Source organism: Amblyomma mixtum, chromosome 3, assembly GCF_055824585.1.
Source record: "Amblyomma mixtum isolate Tamu chromosome 3, ASM5582458v1, whole genome shotgun sequence".
NCBI classification, from domain to species: domain Eukaryota; kingdom Metazoa; phylum Arthropoda; class Arachnida; order Ixodida; family Ixodidae; genus Amblyomma; species Amblyomma mixtum.
In genome coordinates, this window is record NC_143014.1 from 350,882,158 (window position 1) to 350,906,512 (window position 24,355).

At 50.3% G+C, this 24,355-nt stretch overlaps 1 protein-coding gene across 1 annotated transcript; it reads left to right on the forward strand.

Annotated features, from left to right (window-relative positions):
- Window positions 1-3,254: 3,254 nt before the first annotated feature.
- Window positions 3,255-4,499, forward strand: LOC149356347 (dnaJ homolog subfamily B member 4-like). The gene has a single exon (XM_089576321.1). It carries the CDS (start codon window positions 3,255-3,257, stop codon window positions 4,497-4,499), a length of 1,245 nt encoding a protein of 414 aa, XP_089432447.1.
- Window positions 4,500-24,355: the final 19,856 nt, after the last annotated feature.

Consider the following 24,355-nt stretch of genomic DNA (forward strand, 5'->3'; position numbering starts at 1 on the left):
GACGCACAAGGACGTGCCCTGACTTTGAATTCAAGTTTGCTGCTTGTCCCGCGGAAATATATGTGACCGGCGCAATCAACAAATGAAGAAATATCAACAATCAGCTGAGAAGATACGCACCAACAACTACTGACGACGACAACTGGGGCGCCATTTCCTTGCCGTTATCGCCACGCTATCCCGGCCCCCTCCAGTATTCGAGTTACAACCAAATGTTCGCGCAGTCGTTCCTCGTATTTCCCCTCGTAATAAGCCGCCGGAGCTTCTGGCTGCGAATGGAGTCGTCGTTCCCTCTGCTCGGTGCTCTCTGAAGCTTCTTGTTCGCGCTCCTCGACTGCACGTTCCTCCGGCGACTTCACCATTCGCCTGTTCGTTTCGCTCTTCGCGTTTCTCGCTCTTCATCTGTTTCCGCACCCCGTTTAATGTCTTCGCTGGAGCTCTTCCGCTTGACGCCTCGCTGTATCTACTGGATCCGCTGACTGATGTTGGCGCTCTCTTCTTTATTGCTTTACTGTTAATCTCGTCGTGCATGCCCTTCAGCTTCGGAATCTGTCCAAGAACAGGCTTAGTCAATGATTAACCGTTTGCTGCACTGCACCTTCCTGCGGCGTCTTCATGCATCGCCGTTTCTTTCTTGCATCTGAATATGTCCGCAATCACGTTTATCGCTCTTCCACTTTACACCCTCATCCAATCGGCTACATCTTCCTCCACGCGTTTCTACCAACGGCTGCAGCTGGCGCGAATTTCCTCCGAGATTTCAAGGTGACGAGTCAAAGCTTTTCCGGTAGGGACCAGTCAAGTGCGGCCATCAAACGCAAGAGCGAAATCAAATTTAAACACACAATGAGAAAGCGATTCATGTAAAAGCAAAATATACAACTAAAACTAAGGCAGGTATGTCCCAACTCAGTCTATGATGAACTGGACACTTTTTTCAGCTTTATTACTTTTATGCAAACAAAGGCTCAGAACTGAAAGCTGCGAAAATAGTTTCATAAGGACCCTAGCAACCTGGGGCCATTTGTTTGGTATATGGCCAGCATTTTTTCAGGCAACCAGCGCGCGACGACGGATAGTCACATCTCTTTTTGTTTCAGCAACAATAATATCAGACTTCTCCAGTGTGAAGCACGTTATCTTCACTCCGAGTACTCTTCATTCGCGCATATCAGAGCGCATTGGAAAACTGCCTCACATCTGCTCTAGGAAATACGCAACAGCTTGATTAGAACATAGCCAGAATCGCAAACGACGCGTTTAATTGCTGCCCGCCTTTGAGGCGCATTGCTGCTCAATATGGGAGGCCGGACTTCGCGGTGACACAAAATGAGGAGAGGCCGGCCGCTGAGAAACGCCGGGCCATGAAGTTAAGCCGCATGTCGACAATGTAACTCGTGGCTGCGATCACAAGCAGGACGGCGAAAACAGCGAAGGCCCGCCACAAGCTAACCGTGTCCATTTTGATCGATTGGAAGACGCCGCCCTGCGCGGACGTTTGGGGCGTTCCGGGCTCGTCCTCACTGGACGGGGGCTCTCGTCGCAGCTCCGTTTCGTCAGGGGACGCCTGCGGAACTCCCTCGTCCGCGGCCTCTCGGAGGCCATCTTCCACAGAACGACTCCCGCCCTTCCACCTGGGCGACCACATCTTCGATGGTGCTTCTTTCGGCACCGGTCGCCAGTCCTCTGTCCAGGGAAGCTCTGCGCCCGTTTCTGAGCTTGGCTCGCGCAGATTGCGCGCATGCATTGGCAAGCGTCATCTTCTTCTTCTTCTTCACCATATGAAAATGGCACATACCCACGCGGGGGGATTGCATTGTCGTTCGTTTTCTTCTTCCAACGAAAGCCATGAAAGCTGGCCAGTGGCGCTTCCCAAGTTCTCCATTGAATTCTCCTCGGCTGCGATTACTTGGAGAGTGATCGCTTTATTCTCTAGACTGCGGTGGAGTGTAGCGAGGGCACCAGTAGGAGTGAGGCAGTAAGAATTAGAAATTGGGGTAAACTCAGGTAGTGCATGGGCGGAAAGGAAGAGCACAGAATTCAATATTTTGACGCATGGGCGAAAACGGTTTTTTTTTTCAGAAATGGAAACTCAAACTAAAAAGATTAAGGCCATTTCCAGCATTGATTGCATCTGTGGGAAGCGAGGAGAGGTCTCACAAAGAGGCAGAGGAGGCAGAAGCCGAACAAGACACTAAAGAAAAGAAAGCAGAGCTTATGGAGCATCCGGAGCAGTGTGGCTCGATACAGCATCTGCGACTATTTTAATGGTAGAATTGCTCTCATGATATCTGGTTCATATTGAGATGACTGATGCACCAGGAAAGAGCAAAACAGCACAAAGCAAATCTGTTGAAACCTGTAGACAACTTCAAGGGGAACGAAAGTGACCTCAATGCAGAACTTAAAAGTGGATACATAGAGTCAGAAGGTGTCCGTTTAGAAATGGAAGAATACACGGGAACAGACAATTAGGGAATCTACGAGGAAATCTCAACCTGGTAGGTGCGTGCCGCTTTCGTGCACAGGAGGAGGGGTACCTGCCCTGGTGGGGATCGGAAGAGCATCAAAACGCTAGCTAACTTGGACGAAAAGTCGCTGGAATCTATCACGGAATCCTTTAACGAATGCTGGTCAGTAGGAACACTTCTTCAGGAATGGAAGACGGCAGGAATTATGCTTAGTCTTAATCCTATATAGAATCATTACCAAGATTTTGCGGCCAATATTGCTAAATTGGTGCGTCTTCATGGTGATGGAAAGACTAATATACAAAAGAAATTATACATTGAGATGAAAGTCGCTCCTTCCCAAACGCGATGATTGGTTTAAGTTCAAACCTCTCGACTCAAGATGTACTTTTCCAGTTAAAAGAAATGATCGACAAACCTAGATGCTATCAGAGCAGGGCAATTTTAGCACTAGATCTCAAGGTGCCGTTTATAATATTGCCAACATTATTTTAGACACTCTACTGGCGCCCGCGTGCGGTCTGGCTTCGTACATGGATCACTACCCAGCGACTCCGCCAAAAACTCACCGGACACCGGTAGAGGGTTTTCACAGTACTTGGCAAGAGCACTGAGCCGAGCACAGCCGACTGACCCTACAGCTGAGCAGAAGACGACGAAGTCCGGCGCGCGACAAAGGACGAAGACAGACCGCACGGGGGCAGATGAAGAAGAAGCGACGTGGCTTCTTCACGCTGCCAGCTTACCCCTCGTGCCTCCGAGCCCGGTGAACGAGAGCGGAACATGGTCAAGGACTACTACCAAGTGCTCGGAGTAGACAGGAGCGCAGGGGACGAGGACATCAAGAGGGCCTTCCGGAGGCTGGCGCTCAGATACCATCACGACAAGAACAAGGCTCCTGACGCGGAGGAGAAATTCAAGGAGATAAACGAGGCTTACAGTGCCTTGACTGACCGGAGAAAGCGCGAGGCCTACTACAGCTCAGGCGGCGAGGGCTACCGGAGCGGATTCTCTTCCAACACCGGCGGCCACTTCAGACCGGAGACATTCTCCTTCAGTCAACACTTCAGCGGGGACCACCAAAGGAGATCCGGTGAGTTCTTCAGCAACATCCATCGACGTAGCGATCCTGCCTGCGGCTATCAGCAAGCGTTCGGCTCTAACGGCACTTTCCAGCAGACTTTTGGGCCAGGCAGCAAATTCCAGCAGATGTTCGCTCCTGGAGGTACTTTTGAGCAGACATTCGGTCCTGGAGGTGCCTTTAAGCATATGTTCCGAGCCGGCGAGAGCTTTCAGCACACCTTTGGTTACAACTGTGGAACGTTTCAGGCGACCTTTCGTTTTGGCAGTGGGTCCGCGATGTTCTACCACTCCGGCAGCTCCTCCTTCGGCGGCGCACCTTCCGGTTCCCAGACGCGTTCAACGGTGCCTTCGTCTGGCCACACTGCAAACGGCTCATCGGAGAGTGCCTACTCTCCCCGATCAACAAGATCCTCTGCCAGCGGGATTTGCAACCAACGCGAGGAGCAGGTTTCTGTGGTCGAGCGGGAAATTTTCGTGACCCTGGAGGAAGTCTTGCACGGCTGCGCGAAGAAGGTGAAGATCGCTTGGAACATCGAAGCACCGGACGGCCACATCGTAAGGCGTGAAGAGAAGCTCGTCCAGCTCAACGTGAAGCCTGGAGTGCCTTCAGGGACCAGGCTGCTCTTCCAATGCCCAGGAGAAAGGACGTCGACGGGCTCGCCTCCGGCTATTGTCTTCGTGATTAGCGTAAAGGAGCACCCCCTGCTCAAAAGGGACGGGGAAGACATCCAGTACACCGCATATCTAACACCCTGGCAGGCTCGGTGTAGCTCGAGGATTGACATACCTACCTTGACGACGGGCAAGATCTCACTGCCCTTGAAAGGACCTGTGAGGTCTGGAACAGTGAGACGCATCGGGGGTCTGGGCTTGTGTTTCCGTGGATACCCCGAGAGGCGTGGCGATCTCATCGTCATATTCCGTGTGCTCTCTCCGGCCGTCTAACTAATCACCAACAAGAGAGGCTGCAGATGTTGCTGGGGCCTTGCGCATGGACTTTTCGAAACAGAATCCCTAAACTTAATAAAGGCTTTTATTTTGAGTACGATCACTTACACAGCACCATGTGTGAAATGGAAGAAGAGGAGAACAAGTTGGACGTCATAATACTCAAATTATATAAAGCACCACTTGTTAACCAGGTAAGCGAGGAATGTAAAGAATAATATATATGGGTATTCAGAACACTGCAGACGAAATCATAGAAGGCCGATCGATATCGCAGAGGATACGGCCATCAGGAAGCAGGACAGGAAGGGACGCAGTCCATAGACTAGGCCTCCCATGCATTTTGTCTACGGAGGACGCTGCGAACTTCGAAATCCAGCTCAGAAGCAAGATCGAGGTGCAGCCCATTCCGAGCAATATGCACCCCGAATTTAAGAAAGCTAGAAGGGCTAGGACGAACGTCATTAGAACATGTGGCTGGTTGGAAGAGGCAATTTAAGTGGACATGACAGGACCGTTCAACAGAATATCAGCCACAGCATGCACGGATGCGCAGGAGAGATTAGTTAATGCAGCATCAATTCGATGCCAGGGAATCCTAAAGGCGGAGGAGGCGGCAATTGCTTTGACGATGATTTCTCAGAAGGCCTCCTGTGTAAATACAGACTCCTAAATTGCATGCAGTAACTATGCCAGAGGAAGGCTGGATAAACACGCAGACAGAATACTCAGTCCTAAATAAGATAGACTTTAATTCAATAGTCATGTGAACTCGAAGATACTCTGTGGATGTTGTAAACGAAGGCGCTCACGCTGCTGTCCGCTCGCCATTACCCCGGGTCCCACAACATTAGCAAGGACAAAATTATTCAGAACCGATATTAATCTATAGGGATTTACTCCAAAGCAGCATGCAGGAACTACATACAGGGCAAAATAAGCAAGGAAGCGCTGAGCATCCTCCTCGAAGCAAAGCTTCCAAATAAGACCTTAAGACACAGGATTTTCTGGATACCGGCACACACCGGGATAGATGGTAACTCGAGGGTAGACAGCCTAGTTCGCGAGATCACGAGCCGAGCAGGGCAGTCAGAAACCCTGGAGGACCCCATGACGGTGGAACCAACGTATGCAGAAATATTAAACTACCACAGGGGGCGGAGATTCAAATACCCACCACCCCACACGTCATTAACACAGCACGAGGCGGTCTGCTGGCGGAGACTGCAAGCAGGGACTTTCCACAATTTACACATACTACATAAGATGTTCCCTACACAATACAGGGACACATGTCCGTGGTGCGGAGCAACCCCCACGCTATATCACATCACATGGGAATGCGAACGTAACAGAGCATTTCACAAGCTAAATGACCCGAATGCGGAACAATGGGAGGGCCTGCTGACCAGCAGCGAGCTCACGGCCCAAAGGGTACTGGTGCAGCACGCCTGCGAAGCAGCAAGACTCAGCGGTGCCCTGGAATAGGGGCGCCGACCTTGTGAAGAGGCCGAAGACATGAAGACATCGGCCCACCGCTAAAATCGGATTTTTGGAGCAATAAATGTCTTTCACTCACTCACTCCAACACTTGAGCCTAAAGAAGAAATTATACGCCGAACCACGCAACAATCTAAAGAGAAAGCCAGGGGTCTGTGACGTTCGCTGAGCTTATTGATGCGCCATTCAGTCTCCAGCACAGAGTGTACGACGCGATATAGCGACTTGGACATGTGCACCTGTCCCCGGTTGAAGGGTAACCAAATTCGTGAGACTGCGGACGCACGACAGAGGCTCGGTGGCTGCTCTATTGTTGCCGGCGGCACCGCCGCCAGAGCGCTCGTTCCGTCTCATCTTGCCTTCCTACCAAATATTTCTTTCCATACGAAGCTTTGTGCAGTGTTCAGTGTTTGAATGCCTGCAATCGTCATTGTTGTGGCCAGTGCATGTTTTTTTTGCGTCTTCTCGTTTCCATACGTGGCAGTCATTCGCTCTGCTCATGTACATAGCTTACTGTGAGGACGTATGTGTACGGTGGCCGATTGGTACGCGATGCGGCGCCAATGGGTCGTTCGAGCTTTGGGCCCTGAGAAGAGGCTCCTGGTTAGGCTGTAGGTGCCACTGGGCGCTTGACCCCTAAGCGACAGCTTCGTTTTTTTATAAAGAATCTTGAGTGGTTGTTGCCGAGGCATACGTGTGTCCCGTTTGCACGTGCGCGGAAAAGGAAACGTAGAGGAAGGCAGAGGTTCGGAATTCAGTGAATCCAGTGCTGCTTGTATGCGTGCTCGGAACCCCTCCTTTCCCAAGTATTTGGTTATCTGATATCCTTTCCCCAGTCTTTGATCAGTTTACGGAAACTTTACTTTCCTTTCCCTAACCATCGATTGATAAGAAGTGTCGCTGATTGATTATTGTTTGCTTTCCCCATCAAGGGCGGAGGCAGAGGGCTTAGATCTGAGAGCTCTGGGTTAAGCGGGGCTGATTTCCTCTAATCAAAGGTTCAGTCATGCTGTAAATAGTTTTCTCCTTTCTCGTTTCTTTTTGTTTATTTATGTGTAAATAAATAGCTAACCTTCTTTTCCGGCTGCCGAGTAATGTGAATGTTTGCGGGGCCGAAACATCAATCTATCAAGAAACCCGATTTCATCATCAAGTGTTTCCTCAGGTCGCCACGTAAAGGGGAAACTAAACTGCCGCAGTCGTGACAGGATCTCAACTTCTTTCTACTCGAGGCATTTGACAGAAGGTGAGAGGAACAAGTCGCTGGACAAGGTACAGAGTAGTTCGTCCTAAAGGAGAAAACGTGAAGCTGCGAAGAGGAAAACACGTCCAGAAGCTTCAAGAGCACTGGTCGATTTCGAGAGGACGTCCGAGGCTCAAGTCAGCGAAGACAAGCCGTCGAGTGTTCGAGACAGCAAGCTGCTGAAAGGAACCAGGCGTCCACAGCGAAAGGTTCAGAGCAAGAACGAGGCGGCCAAGTGAAGCAAGTTGAAGTCCGCGAGTTGCTGAGAGAGCCAGGGCTACACTCATCCGCATCAAGGAGCCTGCTGTTGTCACTCAGGAGGACGAGATCACCATGACAGTGGACAGCGACCAGCGAGGTAGGAGACCTTTCGGCTTCCTCCGAATTCACCATGTCGGTGTAGCGTTTACGTACTAGAAATGAAAACACAAAAAACGGACATGGCTGCCTTAAGGTATGATCGGGAGGGCATGATGCGACGTGTGGAAATTGAGGAGGCAGAAAAGCTGCTTGAAATTGAGAATCTCAAACTCGTAATTGAACGGGAAAAGATAAAGCTTGCACAGATGCGGTTGACATTAAACCAGGGAACGAAAGCTGATAGCGAGATGTTATTTGTGGCAGTTCAATGTTTTCACTGCATGAAATGCGGGCATTTAATGATTGAGTGTCCGAACTCAAAGGGAGAACAAAATATTCCCGCTGTGAGTACAGATGTGTGCAGACCAGTAGCCCATGTGGAGATGCTGGTGCCTGATAAGCTGGGTTCCCAATCGCAGACGATTGTTAATAAGATCAGTCAACCAGACAAGGTGGAGGACAAGGAATGCATCGATTCGATACCAAAGGGCAGAGTTCTGAAGCCTGTGTGGATTCAGGGACCGAAATAACGCTAAGAGGAGAAACTATTCAGTCACTTTCTTGGGGTGAGTGCTCCGATGAAATAAAACGGGAAGATGTGGTTCTCCAGGTTGCAGAAGCTGATCTGTCCTGTGCGCCGATAGCCACAGCTGTGGAAGCTGCAGCAGTTAGCCAGCAGGCCTAACCCTGTGTGCGATACCAGATGGGATGGCTGAAGGCATCGGGGTGTTACTCACGCCCGTGACGAATTTCCTGCCAGATACCAAAGATAGAGCAGAACCAGGAGGTACAGCCTTTGTCAAAACTTTGGAGCCTAGAGGGTGTTCTTTTGAGCCACACTGTGTCGTTCTGAATGAATTTATAGCGCTCCAAATTTCCTGAACGTGAGAAGATTTCTGGTGCTCCCTCCTGCAATAGGTAGGACTTCCACGAATGCTCCTGGAGTCCCAATATACAGCTTAGAAGTGAACCCCCTGGGCTCTAAACTTTTGACAAAGACTGTACATGAGTGCATTTCTCGCGAAGAAGAGTTCAGCACCGTGCCAGAACCGGTTGGCGCTAACACGGAGGTAGCAGTAAGGGTCGACGACGAGGAGAAGCAGGATCTGATAGCCGCAACACTCTCTGCAGGCGATGGTAAACTAGCTGTCAAAGATGAAGTGATGAAGCCAGCCGGTGCTCACAATATGCTCCGGGACAGCAGATCTGCCTGAAGATGTAGGCAAGTTGATAACACCTGAAAGGCTCTCGCTGCTAGAGCAGCCATAAAGAGAGCGGCTACATGAAGAAACAGATCGAGCAGACTTTGGAGAGAATTTCAAAATTTCCCACGAACCTGTTCTAGACAAACCTGAGGCCCCAGTACAGCTTCAGGCAGTTCCGGAAGCTGCAAAAGTTTTTCGAGCAGATTGTGAGCTAACAGGGATCGCTGCAATGGATTTCGCGCAAGCTAGGGAACTGAGGGATTTGGATAATGCATCTAAAACTGTGGGTATCAGCGTGGAGGAGAAACAGTATGTTTCATTACCAGAAGTGAGCAAGCAAGATGATGAAGGTAACTGTGAGGAAAAAGGCTTGACGGCATGATTTTCTTTGAAAGGAATGTCGGCGGGCAGCTGTACAAAGAGCTAGCGCTACCTGAAACTCGATCTAAAACTGCACGTGAGGTAACCGATGAGAGGCGTAACCCTAATGTGGAGATCAAAGGGGCGAAAGCAGATGGGATAGGAGCTGAAATCGTCGTAGCTACGGGGAGCCGGTGAGCTCTGCTGTTCCGATAGCGGCGGCAGCCTTTGCAACCGGCACTGTGCCGGATAATTCCGAATTATGGTCCGATCTTGTGGACAGAGCTCAACAGAAACATAATGTTCTGTTTCGAGATGTAGGCGGCTAGAATTTATTTCTGCCAGTTTGGTGCACCGATCTGACATGGTGAACTCTAGAATGTGCAGATTGGTTTCTGGCTGCGTTTATGCGGATTGAACTAACCGCTATGCGTGCGTGTTGGTGAACAGATTGGACAGCCGGACATACGTGTTCGTGTGTGTGTAGTTCTGTTTTCGGACACCGCGGCTGAACTGAAATCTGACACTGACAGCAAGTGTCGGTGTGACATTCTTCGTCTGGTGTGGGGGGGGGGGGGGGGGGTAAAGTTCGCTGAACTTTTTGATGCGCCATTCACTCTCCAGCACAGAGTGTACGGCGCGATGTAGCGACATCGAGATTTGCGCCTGTCCCCGGACGAAGGGTTACCAAATTCGTGGTAGCGCGGACGCACGACGGAGGCTCGGTGACTTCTCTATTGTTGCCGGCGGCACTGCCGCCAGAGCGCTCAGTTCCGTCTCCGTCTTGACTTGTTGTAGTAGGACGTTTAGTAGTAGGACGTTGTAGTAGGACGTTGTAGTCGTTGTAGTCGTTGTAGTAGGACGTAGAGGACGTTTTGACATCTTCTGAGTCACATGTTAAAAATTTTTTGTATAAAAGTCGCTTATTTTTCCAATAAAGCACAGTTGAAAGTCAGCGCTTTGTTTCGTTCCCATTTCTGTGCGTCCTTGTTTCGTGTGCGGTGCAAACACCTACAGCATGAAAAACCAACTAGCCCAAGAAAAGACGATTCTTGCCTTCCTACCACATATTTCTTTCCGTACGAAGCTTTGTGCAGTGTTCAGTGTTTGTATGCCTGCAGTCTTCATTGTTGTGGCCAGTGGATGTGTTTTTGCGCCTTCTCGTTTCCCTACATGGCAGTCATTCGCTCTGCTCATGTACATAGCTTACTGTGAGGACGTATGTGTACGGTGGCCGATTGGTACGCGATGCGGCGCCAGTGGGTCATTTTGAGCTTTGGGTACTCAGAAGACGCACCTGGTCAGGACGTAGTTGCCACTGGGCGCTTGACCCCTCAGCGACAGCTTTCTTCTTTTTTTATAAATAAACTTGAGTGATTGTTGCCGAGGCATACGTGAGTCTCGTAAGCACGTGCGCGAAAAAGGAACCGTAGAGGAAGGCAGAGGTTCGGAGTGCAGTGAATCTAGTGCTGTTTGTATGTGTGCTCGGAAGCCCTCCTTTCCCAAGTATTTGGTTAGCTGATATCTTTTCTCCAGTCTTTGATTAGATGGCGGAAACATTACTTTCATTTCCCTAACCATCGATTGGTGAGAAGTGTCGCCTGATTGATTATTGGTTGCTGTCTCTGCCCTTAAATCTAAGTGCTCTGTCTGGATTAAGCGGGCGCCGATTTCGTCTAACCCACGGTTGTCATGCGGTAAATAGTTTTCTCCTTGCTCGTTTCTTCTGCTTTGTTCATGTGTAAATAAATAGCTAACCTACTTTTCGTTCGGTCGAGTAATATGATTGTTTGCGAGGCCGAGCCATCAATCCATCGAGATACCCGATTTCATCATCAAGTGTTCATCAGGTCGCTACGTGAAGGGGAACTCAAGTGGGTCATACTAAGGAAATTGAAATCGAATGCTTAGATAAACCTGTCAAATTCAGGTATATATTTCTGAATTCGCTCGATCCACATTGCGCGTTCTGAGTTGAAATCACTAACTTAAACTATATGGTACGGGCATGCCAGAAAACCAAGCTTTACCAAGAATCAATAGCCCAACAACTGAAGACTGGGAGGCTGCGCTGTCCAGCTCACACAGCTTCCTCTGGTGATCAGGGCTCCAGGAGTGAGGGCCCGGCCAACCATTCTACTCATTAAACCATTTTTTCTCTCTCTCTCTGGGCAGTGGCGCATCGCGTAAGCGCTCCACCACTGCGCCAGGAGGAGTATGAGGTCCCCTAGGTATCTATGGATGTAGAGAATGACCTTCTGTATATGTGGGAGCTAACCGAATATGCTCTGGCGTCATACCCTTAAAGCGCCAACTCCAAGGGCCGTTCCTGGGCGTACGCGCCCAGCGTCGGCGCTCTTAGCGTACGCCAGAACCGCTCTGCGCATGCGCACTGCAGGAGACACCAGCGAACCTCGGCGAGGCGCCGATATCTTTCCGTGCTAGACATCGGCGCCCGCGCACGGGCGCTGGCGCACGCATCGGAAACGGGGTCCGGTTTACAAATATCGGAGGACCGTGGGGCTCTCGGGTACTTTTTTATGCGAAGCATACTAGCCGCACAACCGAGCTCTTCCTTGCTGCGCCGCGCACGGCCGCGTAGCTACCACTTGACCTTCATCGGCGCTCCACGTGATATGACGTCACAACAGCTGTGAAAGCTGGGGCCTCGTGCGCTCGCTTGCGGACGCGCAGCCTCCGCCGACGGCCTAACTCCCGCTCCTACCGCTAGGAGATACTGACGTCACGCGATTGTATAAAAGGCGACGCACTCGTGTTCTCGCTTCGGCGAGCGCGGCTTCGGCCGCTTATCTGTTTTTTGAGCAGCGTCCGCTCCAGCAGACGCAGTTGTTGCTGCGACGCGCGTCTTTTCTTTCCTGTTTCTCTTTCCTCTGGTCTTTTAACTCTCCTCTGTCTGCACGATGGCAGCGGTGGTGGCTCGGCTGGAGCCAGTAGCAGGCCCGTGCAATTTCCTTTTCATCCTTCTCTCAGTCACAACAACACACAACAGTCAGTTGCTGCGACGCGCGTCTTTTCTTTCCTTTTTCTCTTTCCTCTGCTCTCTTAACTCTCCTCTATCTGCACGTGGCAGCGGTGGTGGCTTGGCTCGAGCCAGTAGCAGGCCCGTGCAATTTCCTTTTCATCCTTCTCTCAGTCACAACAACAACAACAGTCAGTTGAGTTGAGTTTGTGATGATGAGTATCTGTTCTCGCTTCGGCGAGCGCGGCTTCGGCCGCTTATCTGTTTTTTGAGCAGCGTCCGCTCCGGCGGACGCAGTTGTTGCTGCGACGCGCGTCTTTTCTTTCATCTCTCTCCTTCCTCTGATCTTTTAACTCTCCTCTATCTGCACGTGGCAGCGGTGGTGGCTTGGCTCGAGCCAGTAGCAGGCCCGTGCAATTTCCTTTTCATCCTTCTCTCAGTCACAACACCAACAACAACAAGTCAGTTGAGCAGCGAGATGTCGGCCAGGGAGAGGACGGCTCGCCAGACCGCAAAGATCAAATTACAAAGAGCCACGGGAACAGGAGAAGAACGAGAAGTACGGCTGCGTTACTTCTAGACGGCAGCTAGACGGCAGCGTTCGACAACCGATGCCGAGGTGAAGGATGAGCTTCGAGTACTTCTAATCGGTTCGAGCGGCGAAATGCTAGAGTAACACATGATTTGTTCTTGTCTATGAAATGGTTAACCAGGTATAGCCAGGTAATGTCTTCTCTATGAATGGCTAACCAGGTATAGCCAGGTAGTGTTTAATTTTTTTGGCTACTATGCTTCGCATCCTAGGCTTAACCATGAGCTAAGCCAGGCCATTTTTTCTTCATGGTTTCAAGCTCTTTCATGTTTCTCCCAACTTTCTTTGCGGTTTAAGTCGTCCCTTCAGCGCCCCCAACCCCTTTTCTTCATGGCTTGAAATTGTTTCCGTCGTGTCGAGAGGGGCGCGAGCCAGCACCACGGTCATGGAGATGGATGTCTCTTTGGACGCCCTTTCCGGCGTACGCCAAGAGCGCCGACGCTGGGCGCGTACGACTAGGAAGGGCCCTTGGAGTTGGCACTTAAGGCGGAGCTTGAGTGTGCCCTGCAGCTTTTAGTTTCCATCCGAGGCCAATGCCGATTAGGATTATCACTTTTATAAGTTCTTCATCATATAAGGGTGCCTGTTTGAGCGACATACGAATGGTCACCATTTCGATCACCGGATATGAGAAGAAAAGCTTTGATATACTCGTCCCTAGCTCGCATTCTATGCGTAGCACTGACGCTTAGTGCGGACCAGAGATGGGCAAGTGCCCTCATTTTAACCTTTCTGCCCTCACGCTCACCATTAAATCAATGGCCTTCCCTAACTGTCACCCTTATATCATACAATTCCGTTGCCTTTCTTCAATGGATCTCTCACAATGAGCAGTTTTAATATTAGAATATATGCTGGTACGAGTCGGTATACCATAGCCGCATAAATAACAGAGTAACTGCTGACATGCTGCAGCCGATCACTGAAAAGAGGCCGGTCAGTCAGCTACTGCTTATGGCAGTGACTAATATTAACTGCACCGGGGAATCGGGGCCGTGAAAAGCGCATCAAAAGTTCTTGTAACGCTCTAAATAGCCAATTAGAGGCCACTGCACAAGAGTTGCATACAGGCTTACGAACAAAGATACAAACCTCCCCCTTTTTCCCGGCCGCAACTACCTCCCAGCCCATCGACTCCGCGTGGAGTACTGGACATTACTGCAGCCAGCCTATGGTCAGCAAATCTCCAGGGTCCGAAGTGACAGTGGATGGGAGCGCGAGGGTGGAGGTCGAAAGTGGCACGTCACGTGACCTGATGACTCGTCCAGTCAACGATTTTTATGATAGACCATGGGGTCCTTTCCGTCGTTAGGCTTTCGTTTGCTGTGTTGCAGGCGGAAAGAGAGGATTTTGGAGAGATCTGCCACATCTGCCAGGTCATGCCATGTGGTGACATTACAACCGTATACTGTTTGAACCAGGCATTTTCTAAGAGACCACAGCGCCAAGCTTCTTCCGTTGTGATTGGACGATTTTGTTGGTTTATGGCGTTTAACCTCTCAGTACGACAGAGGCTATGGAATGTGCCGTAGTGGAGGCATCCGGGTAATTTCGATAACCTGGGGTCTTTAACGTGCACGAATATCACACAGTACACGGGTCTCGAGCATTTCGCCTCCACCGAAATGCGACCGCCACGGTCGAAATGAAGTTCGCGTGTTTTGGGCCAACAAACAAGTACCATAACCACTGAGCCACCGCGGTTGACTTTACCCGTGAGGAGGGTTCTAATCCTGTCATATTAATAGTCACAGCAACCGACACGATGTCGCCAACGCGACTGGGCTCCGGACGTGCACCTTTGGGGCGCCATTACCGCAGTTGTGGCAGACCGCGGCCAGAAGTGGTGCTTCGCGACGAAGGCTAAGATGCAGAATTCTAAACTGCGTGGCATCGGGCTACATCACGCCGCAGCGCGCGGCGCAGAAGGGATGCACGGCGCCGCGGTGGCGGCTTCCAACAGCTATGTAGAGCTAAGACGTTGCCGGCTGCGTGACAATGCGATCCCCTCTGCCCCGTTAGTTCACCGCAAAGTAAGCTGACGCCAGGCCGGTTGTGTGTGATTGTGTGCTATGGACAGTGAACGATGCGTTCACGAAGCGAGCTGGCCAGATTTCGCCGTCTCACACGTAAACAGTCTCAAGTGTCTCTGCCGAACGTTCCAACTCACGGCTCGCCATTTTCGGTAGATTGGTCACAGTCCAATGGGCAGGTTCCCTGTGAACTAAGTGACGCCATCAAAACCCGATCATTGTGGCAGGTGGCAACATGCCACATAGATCCGGTTTTGATGACGTCACCTAGTTCACGTGACTAAGCGGCAGGTGGGTCCCTGCTTTTCGGTCACAAAGCCGACGACGGATTTTGTACAGAATGGGAGCCTTAACAATGAGTTGTTGAAACTGTGGGGACGGTTAAGTCACCTAAGAGTGACATGCCATAGCATTACATTTGACATGCGACAGCTTCTGTCGCAATATCTGAGTGTGTTTGCGTCCGTTTCGTTAAAATATTCGGTCTATCAGCCTCAAAATACGCCTGATCTGGGGATGCAGCCACGGCTGCAACCAGACCAGACAGACACCTCAAATCTAGTGCAAAATTCGTGCCGCTAGCTGCAGAAGCAGATATCCTCTCTGCTGCGACGCTGCCGACATTTGCATATGTCACATCTTTTTCTGATTTTTGATTTAGATTGTCTATCTAGGTTGCTGTCTAGGCAGTAGGTTGCTCACAGCATGGTGTTGCTCACAACCCATGTTCTGATGACGTCACAAGGTAGCGTGACCTCTCTTGACAATGATTAATTTAATTACCACCTGCCAAGGTAGACAGCTTGCCCACTATTTGGTGGCCAGGTTGACACCTGCCATGGAAGGCTGGTTATCATGACGTCAGAAGGTGGCGTGGCCCCTCTCTATACTAATCAATAAATTTCTTCACGGTCAACAACGGAAAATTCGTGTGACGACAACTCAGACTTAACCGCATTAAAAAAGCGCCGTGCGAAATATCGCATGAGTACCTCGTCTCCTGAAAGGCCTGCCACTGTAAAACGTCCCCTAAGTACCCCGCCCTAGAGCTGCATGAAGGCACGAGGGACGAAGAGTGAGCACAACGTTGCAAGACCGAAAACACGCGCAGCCCAAGAAGCTGAGGGGAGGAAGACCAAAGACTGGAGGAAAGCCATGATTAGACTAGTTTCTTTGCAGTCCCGCCCACGCAAGGGCATGAAAGGGGTGTGGATGAAGCAGAAAGAAAAGTTGCAAAAAGAACGAAACAACAACTGGCGAAAGGAATACCCTGAAAAACCGTGACCCTAGAAAGCCAGGAAGAGCTCCCGTCACGGTCACAAGAACAACAAAATTGGTGGAGACACTTAAACTTCGCCTTAAGCATATCACGCGACGGCGTTGATGTGTTTATGCCCATAGTACGGCGGCAGCGCAGTTCGCATCACCCAGGCTGACGATATGTCTTCTGTGCACTTTCAGCTGCCTTGCCTCTGGGAACTGCTGTTCTATGGCCGTCGTTCTTTTTGTGCTCGGGACGTTCCACAAGTGTTCTGCGACGGTTTTTTGCAACCTGACGCACAGTCCCGAACAAGAGAGATCGACGACTTCCTTGTTGCCAACCGCAGCCGGCGGGCCACCAAATTCTACATCTGGTTTGGTTTTGGTTTATGGGAGTTTAACGACCCAAAGAAACTCAGGCTATGGTACACGTGCCTCTTGCATTTCGTCTCTATCGAACCCACGACGTGGGATCGAACCCACGTTTTTCGAGTCAGCAGCCGAGCGCCACAACCACTGGGCCACCGCGGCGGTGCAACGGCGACATCTAGGGAGTGCATATTCTGTAGGCCTATCTGAAGTATCCGGCATTTTGACGGGAGTGGCAGCTCTCATCACTCTCGCTGACGAAACGTCTTGTATTTGCTTTCAGGTGACTTTGGAACCTCGGTTTTCTTTGGCCCTGGTGCTGCCGGTGCTGCCAAGATGCTGTGTACCTTCGAAAAGCTTGTTTATTATGAACAGTGCTGTTACTCCAGCCGCAACATGTCGCGTTTCTGTGTGTACAAAAACACTTTTTGCTGACGCACCTTCTTTCAATTGTAATCAGAGCTGCTATCTGTTTTATGTCGCGGCATGTTCCGGCCTCAGGGCTCTCTCACGGTACTTTTAAAAGTAAATGGGAGGAATTCAAGAAAGGCTGGAAGTGTAGCATTGAAGGGAAGCAAATTGAAGAATACAAGTGGGACACCGGATCACTCTGAGACCGATATTCAAGTACTGCTCCTTGACATGGGTACCAAGTCTAACTCTCTTCAGTGTATAGTAGCCGCGTTAGCTCAGTGGTTATGGCACATACTGCTGACCCGGAAGACGGGGGTTCGATCCCAGCCACGGCGGTCAAATTTCGACAGAATCGAAATTCTAGAAGCTGTTTTCCTGTGCGATGTCAGTGCACGTTAAAGAGCCCCAGGTGGTAGAAATTTCCGGAGCCCTTCACTACGGCGTCACTCATAGCCTGGGTTTGTTGGGGACGTTAAACTCCCGCAAACCACAAACCATAGAAAAAAATAGATCGCATTGTGATATCAATTCCGTGTTTTTTTCAGAGGTATTCGAAAAGTTTGCAGTAAGTCTTGATTCCCAGAAAACGGAGAGAAATTGGCTGAAAGAGCGAGTGCTCAGCTTGGAACAGAACAGTGATCCCACTGAACTGGCTGCGATGAAAAATAATATTGGAGATCTGGAATGGCGTAGTAGACGACTCGGTCTTCACTTCCAAGGTATCGTTTGCAGCGAAAAGCTATACTTGCTGGCAAAGGTCAGTGACGTGTGCTCAAAACTGCACCGTGATCTGCTTGCTCCTGAAGGCGTTATGGATGTTCAGAGGTTGCCCGCCAAAAACAGCAAGACGTCCGGAGTTAGTGTGCGTATCCGCTAAAAAGAAACTAGAGATAAATGGATTGCCGCAAACCTGACGCTGAGCCCTCAAGACCGCCGTGTGCGCATCGCTTGCAACATGACAAAACACACGCGCAAAGTCTTTTCTTCGTCAAAGATCGGGCAAAGCAGGTTGACTCTAAAATTCGCTTGGCCTGCAAACTGCAACGTGCTCGTCAGGAAGCGGCAAGGTCATAACGCTGTTGTCATTCGGTCGGACAGTGACCTTGCCGTGCTTACCTCTTAACCGCATTATCAAGCATGCATTACTAGGAGCTACTACTTCCCCACCAATTTAATCACTGTTGGGACTTGATAGGTAATTTTTCAGTGCTACAGCTGAACGTTAGTTGAATCCAAAATAAATGTGACAACCTTGATTACTTTTCTGAAGAAAGTCAACACAACTTTGACGTTATTTTGTTAACCGAAATGTGCGCTGCTGGTGAGGATGATTTTCTGGTACTTCCTGGCTATACAGACTTCCTTGTAAATCCTCCTTCATGTGGAGAAGTGTTGCAATGTATCCTAAAACAGATCTTAAAACTAATTTGTTGCTTGAATTAGGTGTGACAACTACTATGAAGTGCTTACTGTCAGAACAAATTATAATTTCCACTTTGGATTCGAAAGGTAAATCTACTGAACCGGCCTCACTAGAACATATAAAAATAATACTGTAAAACATTGAATTAAAGAACACAGAATTTTTGTGGAATCTACTAAACTATTTTATTTTCCCAATCACTATATAATTCTCCATAACTTACAAACATGAGGTGTTTCTGGTGCGTGACTTAATTTACTTGGCTCATGGATAGCAGAACGTTAACGGGCAACTTGTGTTGACGGAAACAAAACCAGCTTCAAATTCACTAACTGTGGCGTCTCTTCCTCTTTAATGTTTATATTAATGATATCATCAATATAGCATACGCCATAAAAGATGCGGTACGCTGACGATGCCAGTCTTTTCCTTAGTGACCCGTTTGCGGAACTGTGTACATCGAATGGCTTAACATGCCATTGCGGTGGCTTATTGGTCAGAGCATCGGCCCCACAAGCGGAAGGTGCGGGGTTCACACCCCAGTGCCGCAGGGTACCCACCGGTGATACAATGGGTACAAGCCATCCTCTGCTCTGATTACCGGAATATTTATTGCGAAGTGTTTGGGAAATGGGTCTCTGACCCCACCGTGAGTAGAAGAAAATAGCTCGTGCCGTGGTGCTCTTTGGCCGCAGATGCCCTTGCGCCACAAAAATGCATAATCATCATCATCGAATAGCTTTAAATTATACACGAAAAAATTAAACGCGGCATTCTTTGGTAGAGTTAATTTTTGCAGTTATTACTAATATTCCACTTCTGCTTTTTCATCGATTAATAACATTCCAGTTCGACTTGGTAATAATAATGTTGAAATCGGTGAAAATGTTAAGCTCCTTGACGTCGTTTTTGACACATGCATAAGATGGAATGATCAGGTAAACTTGTTTTCAAGAAACTATCAGTGACAGTCGGTTTTCTATCAAGATGTCGATACGAAAACTCCTATCGACTAAAATCGTTACTTTGCCTTGCATAAGTACAATCACACCTGAACTACTGCAATCTAGTATTGTCAGCAACGTAAAAAAGTAATGTTAACAAATTATTAGGTATGCAAAACAAAGGAATTCGGCTTTTTCTGTAGCTGGTTACAGTGATCGCACACGAAGGTTTTTCCTTAAATGTAAGATTGTACTTGTTCATCACATCTATGACCATCGTCTCAACCTTTCTCAGCCTATAGTGTGATTTTCTCAGTACTCTAGCTGAACCAACGCCTGAATCGGAAAGTTTTACGCGAGGCTCCGAGAAGTTGATTTTTCCGCGCACCCGAACTAATTATGGCAAACGAGCATTGCAGTTCCTAACATAAGATACAGTCCACAAATACCAGAAAATGTAAGCAACGTTCATCCTTTCTCTTAAAGATTGTAAATTTGATTTTGTGATTAGGAACGAGTAGACTTTTCTCAGCGCTTATCTGCACCTGTTCCTGTATATCTGCGCTTTGCGTATTATTTCGTATGACAGTTTGCCTCGTGCATAATGTGAGATTCTTTTGTAGAGATATTCAAACATACTATCTGCGTTGTATTCGTTATGGCCTCAGTTGGGTCCGTGATCACGCTGCATGTGTATACCGGCTTTAGTTTTGTTTTATTCTTCCCTCCTCCATAAGCATGTTTTGTTTGTGGAACAGCAGACGCACCCAAGCTGCTGAAATGCACCTTTTCGTCTTGGTTCCATATTGTTGTGCCTGAACCCTCATTCCGCTGGCCTGTCGGGGAAACAGAGCTGTGCGTCCGCCGTCGCGCAAAGCAGGCACGGACTCGCCGCCATGGCACGGCGTCATCCTGGCTGGCCGGCTGACCCTTCCTCCTCCTCCTGCTGACTAGCGTCGCATCGAGCCAATCCGAACGGTGGCCTGTGGCGTGACCTTATTGGAGCAGAGGAACGCCGGGTGCAGATGAACGCAACGGTCACCGGCGGCTATAAGAGGAGAGCCGCACTGAGACGCGGTAGCAGACGGGCAGCAGACACGCCATCGTGCCAGAGAGACGCTCTCCGCAGGGCCTCGTCCTAGCCCGTTGTGCTCACGGCCCTTGTAGTACATATCTTGTAAAAAGCCTTGTAAATATTGTATATAAACCTCAGTGCACTCATCGTCGCATCGATCGTTCTTCGCTCAGGTCTGCTCGAGAGAGGCAGCAGACTGAGACGTACAAAGTCGTAACATTGGTGGCAGCGGTGGGGTGCTAAAGCGCAACAGTAGTGGCAGCGGTGGGATGTCGATTCGTAACAGTGGATGGCAGCTGCGGGATCTACCGGCGTCAGCTACCTCGGCGCGGTGAGAGCCTGATGTTTTCCCCTCAATTCGCCAGACTGCTCTAGCACACGGGATTGTAGTCTAGAGTAGGGCTGGGTGTTGCACTTGAGAGAGCTTTGCTGTTTCGAGCCAAGTCGGAGCGCTTTGAAACGAAAGCGGGTGCTGAGGGTATTAACAAGGCTTTGGTGTAAAACATTGCTTGCGCGTTTCATGCTAGTAGTGCTATAGTAGTGAACGGCAAGGAAATTGTAAGCAAAGGGCGAACAGCAAGAGGCTATTGTGTGCGATGGAGAACCTTAAAGTGAAGGAACTCATCGAAATTTGCGAAGAGTTGGGCACTGATTTGGGCCCCACGAAACTAAAACATGCGATCCTTGAGATCATGCGGGCACAGGAAGTAACGGCTGAGGAAGCCAACGAGGCCTGGGATGAGATCAAAGAACGCCGTGAGCGCGAGGAGGCGAAAGAACGCCGTGAGCGCGAGGCCAAAGGACGCGTGGAACGCGAGGCCAAGGGACGCTTTGATCGCGAGGGCAAAGAAAGCTGTTGGCGCGAAGAGGCAGAAATACGGAAGCAGCTTGAGATAAAACGGCGTGCTCGCGTTCGGAAACTTATGGTACTAGAGCTTGAAGCGCATCGGATAAGTTGCGAGAGAATTGAAGCATTGTCCGTTCTGCATGAGTCCAACGGCCGGCAGCCGAGAGACAGGCCACGGCCCTTCGTGATCGCCCAAGATATGGCGAAGTATTTAGCGGAGTTTGAGCGCGTCTGCGAGAGAAAGGGCGTTGAGCGGAATATTTGGGCACAGGAGTTCGTAGCCCTTCTTTCCACCGAAGCGTATGAAGTTAACAAGCGCCTGTTGGACGGCGGCTTGGCAGACTACGATGGGCTGAAATGCTTTTTACTGATGAGATATGACGTGTCACCGGCGGACCTTCGCCAAAGGTACCAGCGAGAGGAAAATAGTACCAAATCGTTTTACGATTTTCCCTACCAGCTTAAAGCCGACATTTTAGAATGGGTGGAAAATGCGGAAGGTTCGGACGACCGTGACACAGAGGTGGAGTGCATAGCTGTGGAGCAGCCCTGCCAGTGCGGCACAGAAGAAGGTTGTCTGTACGTGGCAGATGTGACTGCTGCTATAACAGTGGAAGATGCCCCGCGTGCGCGAACTGAGCAAACCTCTCTATCCTCGGATAAGGTAGCCACAGCATCGGACGATGCGGTTACAGACGTCTCGCCCATTGAGATTGGAGCGGAATTGAAGGAAATTGGATCTCCTAGCGTTTCAAAAGCAGGAGCAGGTGCAGGGAATGGCAGAGAGGATGTTCGGCGGACATTAATGAAAAGGCCAGTGCCAATGCTAGTGAAGACAAAGTGGATGACACACCGTGTTGTGCATCGCGTTCGGCAGAAACGCAGAAACCCGACCCTTTCGGTCAACGGATTCGGACGTATATAGAGTTTGCGGACGCTAAGTTGGACGCTAGTGTTTACGGCGATCGATGCAAAACGAGTCTCATGCTTTCGCAGCGCTGTGAGCTTAGTCACACTCCGGAAAGCAGCCGCAGTAGCGGAAACGCCGCAACTGAGTCCAAGGCAGACCGTCATCTGCAATCGGGTGGAACGCGTCAGGAGCATGACGAGAGCTGCGTGCCAGCACTCATGTCGGGAGAGAACGCTAGTTCGTGTGCGCCTGAAGTAGCTAAGGTGCTTAATGGCAGTGGACTTCAGAACATTCCAGACGCCATGGGGGTTGCAGACGCCATTCCATCCGAGAAAGATGAGGCCGGATACCCACTAAGGGACGCTCAGGAGGAAGAGCACAGGTTTGAGGAATTAAGTACAGCCGCCATAGATAGACGTGAGCCAGGTACCGCACGTGAATCGGCCGAGAATCAGAGTGATATTATCAGAGAGCAGCAACCTAGGCGACAGGAGCAGCATGCGCTTCCACAGGAGAAAATTAAAGGAAAGCTCAAGATAGAAAGCTGCGACCTGGAGGAAAGGAACCGCCAATTAAGGAAAGTGATAAACAAACAAGGTGATAAACAAACAGGAGAAACAGTGGTGCTGCCGAAAGGAGAGGAAAGGCAAGCAAGAGAGTTGCCACCGAAAGATGAAAGGCAGGCATAAGAAAGAGTGGTGCCTTCGAAAAGAGAGAAAGGGCACACGCGCAGAAACGCGTTGCCACCATCGGAAGCGCCAGCGTCATTGGCAAAGTGACTGCAGCAAAGTCCGTCACTTTGTCAACCCCGAAACTAGCGTTAGAATCGGAGCTAAAGAAATGTGCGAGGGCACAGGCTGTCATGCAGGCTGTCATTTTCCGCTGCGGTCACGTGAGAAACCACGGTCCCACAGAACACGGCACGCGCGCGCAGTGAAAACGCGTGTGTGGCTCATGAAGCGAAAGATTGTACGGGGCCGTAGTGACACAGGTAACAAGTAAACTGGCCAGAAGGAAGCGTCTAAGTGCTCCGCCAAGCATAGTTATCGCGATGGACAGCCACGAGTTGAGAGGACGCCATTTTGTAAGCGGAAAATCAAAAGGCCGGGTAGATGCGGACCTCGCATCGACCGAAAAGGACGGGTGCGCGTGAAATTGAAGACTCGTGAAAGGTCTCACTTGCCGCCAGAAACAAAGAGAAAGAAAGAACGGTCCCACCGGAAGCGTTGCGCGCTCGGAATTGAGCGCTGCGACTGGCGTGAGAAGCGTAAGGAAAGGGACAAGTTGTCAGTGAGGGAAACTAACTCGTTCTTGTCTTCTTCCCGTAGAACCTCGAAGGACAAGTACGGAGAGAGAGGAAAGCGCAGCTACAGCGAAAGAGGCAGCGACATTAGCTTGCACGGTAGTGAGTATTGATTGACGTCCGTTAGAAGCGAGTTAAACGCTGACGTAGACGCACTAAGCCGTGCGTTCTGAGCAAGCCTGCCTTCGACGTCTCGTGACATATTTTGTCACTTTGTGAACGGTTGTCAAGTCCGCTCGTAAATTGGGGCAAAATTGATGTCCTCATTGGTGACCTCAGCCGATGGTTATCCTGCCCAAGTGATCTCAAGAGACCCAAATTTATTGTCGATTCATTTATATCGCGTGTTACATGCGTTTGGCACTTTGAGTTCATTACTTTAGAGTTCTTGTGTCCCACATGTGTCTCTTGTTGAAGAGGGAACAAAAGGGGGGCATAAATGTAGCCAGCCGAGTTTTGTGACATTAGAGTCTGGCAGTTTGACGGGTGGCAGAGGGCTCTTGCTCGTGTTGTGTGTTGCCTGTTGTCGGTCGATACTTGGCAAGGTGCAGAATCATGCACGACCGGTGTCGAGCAGCAAGTTCTTCCGGAGGACCGAGCGAAGCTGTTCCAGACACCTGGGTGATAAGGCGGAGGCACAGCGATCCTGTCCTGCGAGCGGGGCCTGTCCACGGAAAGGAGCATGGAGCCACCTGCGGCTGAACACCGGACGGGAACTGGGAGGAGCCTGGTAATCGAGCGCGCCCCACATCCGAGCCACGCGGAAGCAGCTCGTCTTCGTGGCACATTGTCTGGCGGCGGGGGTGCTGTTGTGCCTGAACCCTCATTCCGCTGGCCTGTCGGGGAACTAGAGCTGTGCGCCCGCCGTCGCGCAAAGCAGGCACGGACTCGCCGCCATGGCATGGCGTCGTCCTGGCTGGCCGGCTGACCCTTCCTCCTCCTCCACCACACTAGCGTCGCATCGAGCCAATCCGAGCGGTGGCCTGTGGCGTGACCTTATCGGAGCAGAGGAACGCCGGGTGCAGAGGAACGCAA